Source organism: Psammomys obesus, unplaced genomic scaffold (genome assembly GCF_907164565.1).
Source record: "Psammomys obesus unplaced genomic scaffold, mPsaObe1.curated_primary_1811, whole genome shotgun sequence".
NCBI classification, from domain to species: domain Eukaryota; kingdom Metazoa; phylum Chordata; class Mammalia; order Rodentia; family Muridae; genus Psammomys; species Psammomys obesus.
In genome coordinates, this window is record NW_026596039.1 from 12,688,493 (window position 1) to 12,702,181 (window position 13,689).

The 13,689-nt window shown below is 40.0% G+C and overlaps 1 protein-coding gene across 5 annotated transcripts in view; it reads right to left on the reverse strand.

Moving 5' to 3' along the window:
* Sik2 (salt inducible kinase 2) overlaps positions 1-13,689 on the reverse strand; it is a 106,632-nt gene that overhangs the window by 20,361 nt on the left and 72,582 nt on the right. For all 5 annotated transcript variants that reach the window (XM_055621753.1, XM_055621754.1, XM_055621752.1 and 2 more), the window contains exons 5-8: positions 7,588-7,712; positions 7,054-7,177; positions 5,666-5,886; positions 3,462-3,614 (exon numbers count right to left, since the gene is read on the reverse strand). In XM_055621753.1, coding sequence (XP_055477728.1) covers positions 3,462-3,614; positions 5,666-5,886; positions 7,054-7,177; positions 7,588-7,712 — 623 coding nt within the window. The remainder of the gene's footprint in view (positions 1-3,461; positions 3,615-5,665; positions 5,887-7,053; positions 7,178-7,587; positions 7,713-13,689) is intronic.

The following is a 13,689-nucleotide window of genomic DNA, read 5'->3' on the forward strand; positions in this document are numbered from 1 at the left end:
ATATTTTAAGTATACTGAAAAATTTGAAATGTCCTTTTGGATATCAACACACAACAGGATTCTCAAATTATAAAGGTGATGGGAGAATGTTACTATGTTATTCTTCCTGGCCCGAGTTACAAGCCTTTGCTACACAGCAGGCTGGTATTCTCCTAAAATGAGTAAAAGACACAGGGGTCTCCTCACAATCCATGGGGTTGGGGGGAGCCTAAGAGGACACAACAGGAGGTAGCCATCCACTAGCCTAGAAGAGAGCTTGTGCTAGAAACTCATACCGAGGGCAGTGGATCTTGTGCTTTGAGCCTCTAGAACCCTTGAGAAGGTAAATGCTGACCTGGCATTTTCCTATGGCAGCCCAAGCAAATCAAGGTGAGGCTTTGTCCTATGATTGTGGAACAACCTCTAATCAGCAACTAAGAACAGAGACAAATGTTTCATTCTTGTCTGCTTGCAGCTGATGCAAACTTGAAGTAGAAGGATTGTTAAAAACTATTATTTAGGGTTTATGAGAAAAAGGTGAGAGTTTTCTTTCTTTTCCAAAATAGTTGCCTGAAGCTGGTCAGTAGCAAAGTTTCTGGAATGATATATAAAAGTGAAAGACAGTACTCACTGCCTACCTACAGTGAGCAGCTCACTGTGGTCTACAAAATAACAATGGACACTCCATCACTAAATGGCAACTGCCTATGAGCAAGGGTTGGCTCCTGGGTATTTCAAGGGCCTCAGTGTCTGTGACACTGTCCTGCAGATGAGAGATGCACTTTGCTGAATGCAGCTGCCGCCACAGGTTGACTAGTTTTATCTTGGTAGCAATCTTTTTGTTTGTTTGTTTTGAGACATTTCTCTGTGTAGCCCTGGCTCTCCTGGAACTCACTATGTAGACCAGGCTAGCCTCAAACCCAGAGATCTGCCCGCTTCCCAAGCGCTGGGATTAATGGTTTGTGCCACCACCACCTGGCAGGATAGCAATCTTATTAAGCAAGAACCATCTTCCTTTTATATTTATGAACATGGGATCTCAGAAATGCTGACCTGAGCAAAATCACTCATCTGTATATGGAACTTAAGGTCTGAATGATTCTATAGTTTTTTATGATCTCTGTATTAGATCATGCTGTTTTCTCAGTTTTGTTTTATTACAATGTTAGGGAACAAACAATCTACTCTCTCTTTAAACAACAACAACAACAACAAAAATGATCAAAGATTTAAAACAAGGATGCTCAATTAAAACTTTGAACATATCCACATCCAAATAAACAAAGAATCAGCTTTTAAACATGAAACACAAAAACACAGAGGGCAGGGAGTGTTTTTTTTCAGCTGTGGGGCCTCCTTCTTAGGGCCCAGACAGCACTTTCAACACTTTCTATAATACAGCCATGAGCTGGGAAGCCTTCTAGAAGAACTAGACACATTTGAAGTTACAGTATACATAGTTTGATGCTGACTTGGGCCAGTGCATGTTTGGCAGTGAAAAACAAAGTGAACAAGCAAAAGAAGCCATTTATATTATACACCTGGACTCTAAGCCAAATTAAATACAGGTTGAGATACCTGAGGGACCTGCTCACCATGCAGATAGGAAAGGATATCTGGTTCAGTAACGCGTGCGCGTGCTTGGGAAAACTGCTGATGTGTCCCCTTGCAGTTCTCACGTGTGAGATGGTTAACAATAAAGAAGCTTAGCTGAGAAAGTGTGTTACCACATTAGGGGCATCTTGCTTCCTATCCTTTTGTTTGGCCACACTTGTACATAGGAAGGGCATCCCCACAGCTCACTATTAGGAGTTTCTTTTCTCCCTCTTGTTTAAAAGCAGTGTTTTTCAATTTTGAAGCTTCTCAAGTGCTTAGAAATACTATGACCCAAATATCCGGAGCTATGTTGATATTCGCTCACATCTGCATTACCACATTATTTTTAAGATATTCAAGAAAAATATATAATTCACCTGTTAGAAAATCAAGAATTTTCAACTCCCTCTCTTTGTATGTTCTGTAGAAGCCAAAGGAAAAAAAAAATCTCATAGTTTTGTACACTGTAATTCCATTCAACTAGGAGTACTACTTATAGAAGCTGAAGGCATCCTAACTAGAAGAACCCACTCCTTTCCAAGCCTCTACACATACGAGTCTGAGGCCTCTCTCAGACTATATCCCTCTCCTGGCACTGAGCCATATCCCCACTGTGCCCTCAGGCCTTTGAGGACAACGAAAAAAATGTGCTTCTAACTCTGCCAGCACTGTTTCCGTGATTCTCAGGGGTCAACTCACCGTGTCGCAGCACTTAGTGTCACAACAGGTAAAGCGAGGCACAGAGCCTGGGATGTGCTCTGGTGTCCTGCTTTTAACACGGAGTGGAGCTGCACCTCCCAAGTCTGAGCTAGGTTTACACAAGATCTGCCTTTCTTGGCCCTTCCTCCCTGTTTCTATCACATTAAGTCTTCAGCATTCTGCATCTCAGTTAGTGTAAGAATCTCATAAGTATTTTTCAAAAGTTTCTGTTCTTCCCCAGCTGAGAATGGTGGCACATGCCCTTAATCCCAGTACTTGGGAAGCACAGGCAAGTGGATTGTGTGAGTTTGAGGCCAGCCAATGAGATCCTGTCTCAAAACAAACAAACAAAAACTAAACAAACCCCCTGATCTTTCCTAACTAAGCATCCTTTCCAGTGCTCCCTGACTAACTACCTTATGGTCTTTAGAAGCTCATTATCACTTCCTTAATTATAAGTCATCCTTGGCATTTAGAGCTCTTCACAATATGGCTTCCACTTACCACTCCAAATTTTTATTTCCTAAGACTTCAGTTCAAATGAACTGAATGAAGAGAAACAAGGCCTATAATGGCCCATGTGAACACTTTTCTTCATCTGTGTGCATGTCATTCTGGTCATAATTTCTTCAGTACTGTATGTTCCTCAAAGTCTCACACCTTCATGAAGTCCTGTTTCAAGTGCTATCTCTCCCATGAAGCACTCCCTATTCAGATGAACCTCTCTCCCTTGCCCTCTGCTCTTCAATAGGACTCATCCTCCTGTTGTGAAGAATGATTCTGGTTGTATCTTATTTTGCTTTTATCATACAGCTCTGAGACCCATGATGGTGTTCCATGCATTCAAACTCTTAGAGTGCCTAATAACAGCAGCTTGTATGTGATCAATCTGTAACAACATTCTGTTAATGAACTGAAAGTACAGGCTGATTACATTAATCCTCAATATTAGCAAATGATTAAATGATAAAGTATCTCTTAAAGAAAAGAACTGAAAATAAAGTTAATTCTTAAAGGAGGAAGGTGTTAAAAGTTTTGAGACTCTAGTGAATGATAGTGGCAGAAACTTTCTAGAAAAAAAAACTATAGAGGATGAGATCCTGACTTTTTGTACCAAGTGATGAAAAACGTGTCCAACATAAAAAGGCACATGGACAAATGAGGCTAGTGGCTACATAGGCTGTTACCTTGGCAACTGTTTGTTCAGCAATGGTGCTAGGCCGGCGCTGGCGGCCATCAAGTCTCTGCTCCACAGGAAAACTGCTCCTATGTGATTTCAGACGTTCCACCAACAAGAAATAAATGGCAGCAAAGTGATTATAGCTCTTGTTTTGCAAAGACTGAAAGAGAAAACAGGTGCTGAAGGCAAAGAACTGTAAAAACCAACTAAGGGATCTACACCTCTTTAAAAGAGGTAGATCATGTGTCCTGAAAACAACAATCACACAACCTTCTCTCTCTGTCTCTGTCTTCTAGAAGTGAAGGACAGTCTCAGGCACATGCTCCTGCTGCCATGATGCTCAGCCCAACAGCACAGGACCAAATGAGCCTCTGAAAGCCACTCACATACATTTCCACAGTAATTCTGCCTTAAAATTTTAGATGTGTATTTTCATTCACACAATTTTAGATACTAAGGTACTTAAAAAATACATAGTAGCAGGCCAGGCATGGTAGCACATGCCTATAATCCCAGCATTCAGGAGGCAGAGGCAGGCAGAGCTCTGTGAGTTTGAGGTCAGCGGGGTCTACAAAGCAAGTTGTAGGACAGCCAAGGAAGTTATACAGTGAAACCCTGTCTTGAAGAAACCAAATTTAAAAGAAGTACAGTAGCAAAGTATACCTCACAACAAAACCCCTTCTAGAATTCAGATAGGAAGGTACACACTTTAGGTCTCTAGTATTACTCAATCAAAGGTAACATCTTTAAATAACTGGTCCTATTCCTTTACCAGAGATCTGTTTATTTTTCTGCATTAAGAGAAAATGCCACCACTGTCTTATGTAGACTTTGCCAGTGCTATAAAGTGATCCCATCTACAGTGGTAAGTAGGTGTAAGTTGATCAACTCCCTGGGCCCAAAAGTTCTAACTCCACTGCTTCAGCCAAAGTTCAAATCATTGAATGCTCTGGCGACTGAACAAAGCCTGTGGGGAGCTTTCTGGTGATTTTTTTTGGGCTGGAGAATGACATCTGGATGGTAGATGGAGAGACACTGTGTCTGCGTTCTTAGGTAATATTTTCCCCTTGTTTTTGCAGTCCAACCCTTTGGAAACCTTGAAAATAAACTTGCTTCCCAAATTTTTCACATCATCAGTTCGCCAGATTTCCCAGAATGCCAATGTAACAGAGAAACAACTTCTCTTTGGGCTTCTGTTCCCACCTGACCATCTACTGGGTGATGTATTGGGCAACATGGATCCATGAAACCCTCAGGGAAAATAAAACCTCAGGCCAGAGGGAACCCACAGAAGCTGCCATCCATGATCTACTCCATGGATAAGCATGGGAAAACATCACTGAGTGCCCAATGAATAATGTGAGACAGCAAGTTTGGTTTTGCTCATGGCTATAACAGGTGACAAGAAACAGACTCTTTAAAGGCACTGTTCTGCTTTGGTGTGGCTGATGTGCTGTCTATAAGCTAACTACTAGATAGAAAAAAAAAAGCCAATGGGGCTTCAGAGATGGCTCAGCAGTTAAGAGCATTGGCTTCTATTCTAGAGGACCCAGGTTCAATTCCTAGCACCCACATAGCAGCTCATAACTGTAATTCTGTGCTCCAGGGAATCCAACTCCCTCACACATTCAGGCAAAACATCAATGTACATAAAATAAAAATAAATAATTTCTAAAAGTCTTAAGGAAGGAGGAAAGGAAAAAAGAAAAAAGTCAAAAGGAAATTTCCAGCTCTATAGCTTTCTTAGCTCTATGACCATTAATATGTCCCAAATCACAACTACTCTGCCTCCTTAGTTTCTCTGGTTCTCCTGAACACCGCTGGCTTTCTTTCTGGTGCCTTCCTTTTGACTCTTGGTTCAGCTCTTAGTCTCGCCCCATATACACAGCTTTGTAGTCCTCAGGGATCTGCGTGGCCCTGAGTGGTGGGGTTGAAGGTGCGCACCGCTACACCCAACCTTGTGTTTTCATGCTCCAGCCCTCTGAAATTCTCCTCTTGGACTTTTGAGCAGATAGGGCAAAGGGAGGAGTTTAGAGGTTGACTAATAGCAACTATAAAAAGCCTGATGTAATCGTCAGGGAATCCTGAGCAGTACACCCAGGCATTGAGGATATATATGCTAAAAGCCTAGGGCGATAGGTGTGAGCATGAAGCTTCAAATAGCAAATGCAGAAGAACCCTAAACACCTGCAGACATCTCCATCACTTTACCTCAATAGTCTTCTGCTGATCAATCCCAAGGCTGTGCATCAGTCGCAGAACCTGCTCATTAAACTCCCCAATGGATGGCTCATTTTCCTGTTCTTGTGGATAGAGAATAGGCCTCTGTATGGGAACTTCTATGAGCATCCACTTGTGCTCCTTGATTTGAGCTATGCTTAGCCGCTTGGAAGGATCTAGGACCAACATCCTTCTAATAAGGTGTTCACAATCTATGGAAAACACAGTGTTAAAAGAGTCACATAGATCACTTTCAGACATACTTGCATGGACCATGTGATTTTGCACAATAATCTTTGTATCCTTCTCTAGAGAGCAGAAGAACAAAGGAGCAAATGAATGCATGAATGACACTTTGGTCAAGTTTAGATTTAGAACAAATACTTAAGAAACACAGGTGAGTATAAGTCTATCTGTGTGCTAAAAGAGTCTTTCTAGTGCATTTCTCAAACTAGTCACAGACCTAGATTTCCATTAAGGAAAATAAAATTCTAAGCTTCATTCCCAGAACAAGTATAATGAACTGATCCGCAGTCATATGGAGGCATGCTCAGTAAAGCCAGGCCGGTGAGCGGCATGCTCTTTCCAGTAAGCTGCTGCTTTCCTCATCAGTGCTGCCAAGGATCATGTATGCAGATCTGCTTCTGATTACACTAAGTACACTGCAGCTGCAGTTATGAGTGACATCAAGCTCTTCACTACCCTCCTCCACCTCGGCCTCCTGCCACTCACACTAAGCACTATGACAAGTGCTTTGTGCAGAGTAATTTAATCATCCTTACAGCAGCTCTAGAGTAGGAACTATTGTTAACTCCACTTCACAGATGAGCCAAAACTGCATGGCCAGTGAGTGGTGAACTCAGGATTCCATCCAGGTAGTCTCCAGAGCCTACATGACCTTGCTTTCCCAAGAAAACTAAACATACAACTAAAGAGTAAATCAAACTGCTGTCCATATGACAGTCCAAAATAAGACAGGTAGGGACTGCGGCATTTCAATTTAATTCACCAGAGTTCTGCCAGTTGACTTGAATTTAAAAACTTTTTATTTTGAAAATCTATTTCATACACAGAGTAAAATGGTTGTAAGCCTGTATCTATGCACTGTTTCTGTAAGTCTAAAATAAACCAGGACATTTATAGGCTCAAGCTGAATGGGAAGACTTGCTGCTCTTAATCTGGGTAGATTCTGTTCTCAGTTACAGGAGGAAGGCTGGAACTTGTCTCATCTATATGAGTGGTGTTGCAGAGCTCCATGGCTTTTTAAATGACTCAGTCATTTTATCTGGTACCAAACTCTCAGCAGGAAAACTTTGGCTAGGACTTTCATGCAGCACAAATTCTGTAATGCACAGCTAATATGATGAACAGCTTGTTACCTTCTGACATGAAATATGGTATCCGGAATCTTCCTTCCAAAACCCTCTGCCTCAAAATAGGGAGAGTTGGTCCATCAAAAGGCAGAGCTCCACAGACAAGGACATAAAGAACAACTCCCATACTCTAGGGAAGAAAATGATGCAGTCATTTCAGAAAGTACTTCAAACACTGATTTACCAAACACTGCCATGGCTCTTAAATCACACGGATTGATGGATTCCTGGCCAAAACTGTTATTTTCTCAAAAACTGAAAGTCTTGACCTCCCGAGAATAAGTATAATAAATACCAAATGGTCTGACTTTGATCATTTTGCTTAGAATGTCACTTCAAATCATTGCTGTTTTAGGATGGTAATACCTATCTCTAGAAAATCTTTCCTAGGATCTATTTCCAGGTGCTCTGATTAACTGTAGTCCATTGAGTGGGGAGAATATGAAATGTTACTTATGTGCTGAGTACCGGGAGCTTCTGATGGGCCAGAGTACCAATGATCATGAGAGATACATTTAACATATCAAAGCAAAGCAATACCCATATGTCCAGCTGTGGTCCTTCATATTGCTGCCCTTCAAAGACTTCTGGGGCTGCATAAGGGGGGCTGCCACACCATGTTGCCAGCAGTTCACCAGTTTTAAAGAAATTTCCAAAACCGAAATCTATTGGGATGGAAATAAATGTTACTTTCATCTCTGCTCTCAAACTACACTACATTTCGCAGTAATAAATTTTATAATGTGGGACCACTATGATCCAATTTATAAAGTGGAGGGTGATATTCATCTGGTGGTATTTTCCCTACTAGTTATCACAATGATAGGCTAAGAGTAAATAATGAACATTGTTGAATAAGTGTATATCTGAACTGAGTTTTCTTCTCAAACAGAACATGTGAGAGATTGGAAAACTGACCTTATACAACGGTTTTTGTTGTTCTGGTGCAGGATCTTACTGTGTGGTCAGGACTTCCTTTGAACTCATCATTTACCTGCCTTGTCCTCCCAAGTGTTGCGCTTACCTATAGAAATGAGTCACAACATCCAGTTCCTAAACCATGCTTTTTTTTTTCCTGAAATACCTATTTGTGTGAACAACCACTGTGAATTTGATTATTGTCAAATGTAAGTAGCTTGATGATTATTAACTGACTTTTTATTCTATATATTCTAGGAGAGGCAAATAAGTAAAACCCAACTAAGTAGCAACATATATCAGTTTTTGAGACACTGAGAATTTCGTAAGTAATAACTCTTTAAATGTTGATTCATAGATCATACTACAGGCAGATATCCATCTGATTATCTCATTAACAAATGATAGCATATGGCCTGGCTACATGTCACGCATCACCACTGTCACTTACATACTCATTTATGGAATGAAGTGGCATTATACTTCAAAACAACTGTAAGCCTTTTTCCTTAAAAACTCAGACAAAAAAATTTACAGTTTTGATACCTAGAATGCACTCTGCGAACACTGTACTCAATGACTTCCATGTGCACACGCATAAAATCTTTCCGTGTCATAGATGTCTGTTTGCCTTTTTGATAACACTCAAAAACAAATTCCTACTGTTATTTAAGTATGTCCCATACTTTCTTGTGCTTTGAGTCTCGAAACTAAGAGGATCTGGCTCTCTACTAGTGCATACATTGCACGGGAGCTTAAGCAAAGACTCAAAGAGAAGTGGCCCCAGTCTCCACTGCTAGACAGACTGGCTTTGGGACCAGGGTCAGCACCTGTGAATCTTGGTTCCCCCGCCTGTAGAGCTGCAATAACAAGTATACCCAGTCAGCAGCTGTTAGGAGGGCCGATGTCCTAATGTAAACTACTGCTTTGTTTGTGCCATGAGACAACACACATTAGCACCCTGGGGAAAATATTCTCTCAGCCTGCCAACATAGGAACAAGCAGGCCTCAGGCACAGCAACGATTGTAACCCATGTCACAGCTGCTTCATGGAAGCATATGCTAACTACAAAATTTGGGAAAACTAGAACTGACTTAAGAGTTTTGTCCTTTCTAACTCTAGTGTTATAGGAGAGGTATTTTAATTCTCTGAAGCTTAGGTTTCCAAATCTATACTAGTGAGAATAATCCACTTGCCAAGAAAGGATGTAGTGAGGATCAATGAGATTAAAGACATAAAATGCCCAGAGTACAGATGTGAAATGTCAGTGCTGCTTCTGAGAAACCATTACTATCACTATTGCCTTCAAGAGATAAAGGTCACAAGGAACTAACTACAGAAGGCGCAGAAAAACCAGTAGGAGCACAAGGTTCAGAGGAGAAAAGATGGGAATAAAAGCCTCAGGTTCAGTACATGCCTGCTGGACCATATGTAGACAAACGAAGTAAGAGATGTCAACCACGTCCATCTTTACAATATAACACCACCTCAGCCTATATTCTACTTTCCAAAATGACCAGAAATCTTTGTCTTCTTTATTGGACCTCAATGACTAGCTATTCCTGCCACTTATAACTCACACATAAAGATGTATGTTTCTAATCTTCTAGAAAAACTATGAATATGAATTAAGAATATGAATTAAGAATAAGATGCTTAATCTAGCCAGGCGCAGTGTCGCATGCCTTTAACCCCTGCACTCAGGGAGGCAGAGACAGGTGGATGGATCTCTGTGAGCTCGAGGCCAGCCTGGTCTACAAAGCAAGTCCAGGACAGCCAAGGCTACACAGAGAAACCCTGTCTCGGAAAACAAAAATAAAACAACAACAAAAAGATGCTTAAATATACTTTGAAGAGTAAAAGGTTGTTTTCCTATGTAGAGATGTATCCAAACTCTGGGAAAGATGGTGGAGAGCCTGAGGCAGGCACAGTAACATGTGCATTTTAAACAATGGCCAGGTGAGTTTTTCAGTATATGTAAACTGAAGATACTCTCTAAGCAGCAAGATAAAGGTTTCAGTGTCTTAACAAGGAGCCAGACAGAGTGTTTCACTTGTAACTTCCCCACACCCTGGTGAAATGAACTCAAAGAAGAGATGGCACAAGCCTGTTGGGAAGACAACCTGGTATGTGGCCTCGAGGTTGCTCACAGGTCTACTTCTTAGTAAGACAGAAAGAACTGGGGAAGAATCACTGTCTGGGTAGTCCAGTCTAATCTAATCTTTACAGATCTAGACAGAGAAAGCACTTGTTCAGTCACAAAAAGGTGATACTAAATGGACATTTATGTTGTCTAGTTATCTGATTCTGTGGAACAATCAAAGCCACACTGAATGGCAGCCAGGCTCACCACACTATCACAGAACCATACCTGCCTACATTCAAGAACCTTTGGCGGAGCACTTCCAAAATTGTATTTTTGATAACATGATGGGTGTGTTAAGATTTAAGTAGAAAAATACATAATGCCACTGAAACAGTGTGTACTCAGTAAATGGTAGTGAGGGCCTCATTCATGCAAGGAAAGCTACAGGTGCAGTTCATGTCTTTATGTCTTTTAAAGGTGCTTTGTTACATGTTACTTGGTAAACTAAGCTCCTTGAAAAGTCTTCCTAGTAATGCAATGTGGAAGACTTATTTCAGGAGAAAGTTAAGCACTTGTGAGAGGTGATGCAACCCGCTGCTGCACTGCATACATGGAACAGAAACCAGGTTTAATTACACCTTTACATCCTTCCCTGACACAATAATCTGTGTTAAAGAATTGGCAATGAAAAGGCATTTAAAAAAGGCATTTATATTTCTTCATAGAAAGAAGGATAATTTTCTTCATTCACAGCCTATAGCTTTCTATAAACAGCACACAGGGAATGAATTAAGGGTGAGCAAGTAGATGAAATAGGGAAATTCAAGATTTCTCATTACCATTTACTAAGACAGAATGGAATATAAAATTGCCCTTCAGTATCTCTGGAGGACTGGTTCCAGGCCCACAGTGGGTACTAACGTCTGGACGTTCAGACCCTTATATAAAATGGCCAGTACTTGCATACAACCCCCACACTTCCACTTTGTACAAGTTTAGTAGAGATTCAACTTTCCTAGGCCTATCTACTTAGGTTTAATATAACTTAAAATTGTAGGTAAAGCCTACCCACGAACAATAAGGTGACATTTTCCTCAGAGTTTTTTCCATCCATGATTGGCTAAATCCAGAGGCTACTACATCCCATTCTGTCATACTAAGCACTTCACTTGTGTCTTTACCGCACACACGAATGCTGTCCATGTGTATTGTTATCCACAGAAGAAGACAGAGCAGAGACAACAACGCAGAAGCAGAACACTTACAGACACCCATCATCATCGGCTTTGGCAACTATCAGGGAAACAATCATTTGGGCACTCTTTTTTAGATTTTAGACCATGTCAGATCAGAGAATTAAATGGGTAAGATGTTTCCTTTGTAGCATAGCCTCATTTCTATTTTTATTCATTTAAGGATATTTGTTTATTTATCTATGTGTGGAGACATGTGCATGCCATGGCACACATGTGGATGCCAGAAGAGAACTTACTGAAACCAGTTCTTTCCTTCCACCATGTGGATTCCAGGGATTCAACTCTAGTCATCAGGCTTGTCAGCAAGCCCCATTACCCATAATAAGCCATTTTGCTGGCCCCTAATCTCAATTTAAAGTGCCAAATATAAAATAATGCATATTTATAGACTACAATGTGATATTCTGATATGGTTGTATTGTAGAGTGGCCAAATCTCACTAATAAATCTATCACCTCATTGATTAGAATTTGTCTGTGTGAAAGAGATGTCTATTTATTATACTGCTGTATCATTCACCGTTGTAAGTATTTGACTCTGAGCTACAACAGAATACTGCTGTTACTTATTCTGATGTTCAAATGTTTGGCTAATCCTCTGTCTTTTCAACTTGCTTCATTTAATATTTTTTTAAATTTAGTTTTACATGCTTCTGTACCTTCGAACGCAAAAGATTACCCAAGCTCATCTTGTATATTCTTTGCCCTGCCCTTAACACCACTACTTCTCCAAGGTGCTATGGTTCTTTTTGTTGGATAACAGTATTTAGAAACCTAGATTAGACTCCAGATCTATTCACTGATGTGTTTCAGTATTCACAAGGGAGTAAAACTGTACTTAAATACAGGTCATGTACCCTTGTTTAAACTGTTCCATCAAGGCACCAAGTATGCCACTAGGAAGAATTTAATATAACTTAACATCAGAAGTAAGGCTGCCTCAAGCCCTACCATTAAATAGAGAAGAATTTTAAATTCTTTTCTGTGTCAGATGAAGCTGACCTATCAGGTGTTTAATCACAGCACCTTACCATCTGAACATGAGCAGTTAGGATATTTGTAGAATTGTATCTTAATGTACACTCACATTCATTTTAGGATATATTCATTGTAAGAGTGTATGATGGGCTGTGCAGATAACTCTGTTCTTATTATGTCAAGATGATGCATATTTCCCTCCATGTGATACTAAAACAAATTCTCTTAACCTTTACTCTCACAATAGCTTCAAGATTTCCTCATATACCCATACTCATGCATTTGGCTTATGTATGGCTTGGATATTTATAAAAGATAAGATTTGGGCTAGAATCTTTAAGCAAAGATCAGCTACTGACACTCATGGGAATCAACTAGGCCTCAGAAGCTGAGTCATATAACCATCTCTAATCTACCCAGTTACAAACCACAAGTATCACATATATTAGAATGATTAGTGTTTTCTGCTCTGTGTTTTGAAAGATGACTGACCTTTATCTTCCTGACAACAAACCCACATTGCTGTCACTATAAATAACATGATTCACTAGTGCCCAAGCATCATTAGAAAAGGGCGACTCTTTTAGGTACAAAAGAGTCAAAGAATAAAGAAGTTGTTTTTGATTACTGCCTCCTGATGGGAACACCAAGCACAGGAAATATTTCCATTGTTTGTTGGAATAAAACAATGAAATAGATCAAACAACAAAATGTAGCTGGAAATTGCTACAATGCAGATTTGAATTCAACATTGAATTCTGTCCCTTTAACCAGCTCTGAAGTAATGCCATGAATTTGAGCATCAAGAAACAGACAATAGCACAAGTTGATTAACTGTTGGTCAGTATTTATTGTTGCAAAATAATAATTACTAAAAACTTTAATTAAGTTTTTAATTTTTTAATTAAGAAGAAACTGTTTAGTAGTAATCTAAGTCATTTTCTAGAGAGGGGAAAACAAACAAACAAGCAAGCAAATCACATCTTTATTTTAAGCCAAGAAAAAGTAAGTAATTTCTATGAACCATAACTCAGTCCGTTAACCTTTAACAGTTTGTTATAATGTCTAATTTATAATTTTACAAAAAATCTTGGGCTGATGAGATGGCTCTGTGGGTAAAGATGCCTGAGGCCAACCAAGCCTTATGAACTACATTCAATTCCTAGGATCCATGTGATGGAAACTGAGAACTGATTCTTGCAAGTTGTGCTTTGACCTCCACAGTTGCACACATACCATTCCCCTCCCATAACACACACACACACACACACACACACACACACACACACACACACATACACACACCTCAAGGTGATTTAAAAATTAAAAGTAATTCTCTTGCTGAGAAGCAGATGGTTTGAGGGTTAAATTTAGCCTTTTTTTTTTTTTAAGATTTATTTATTT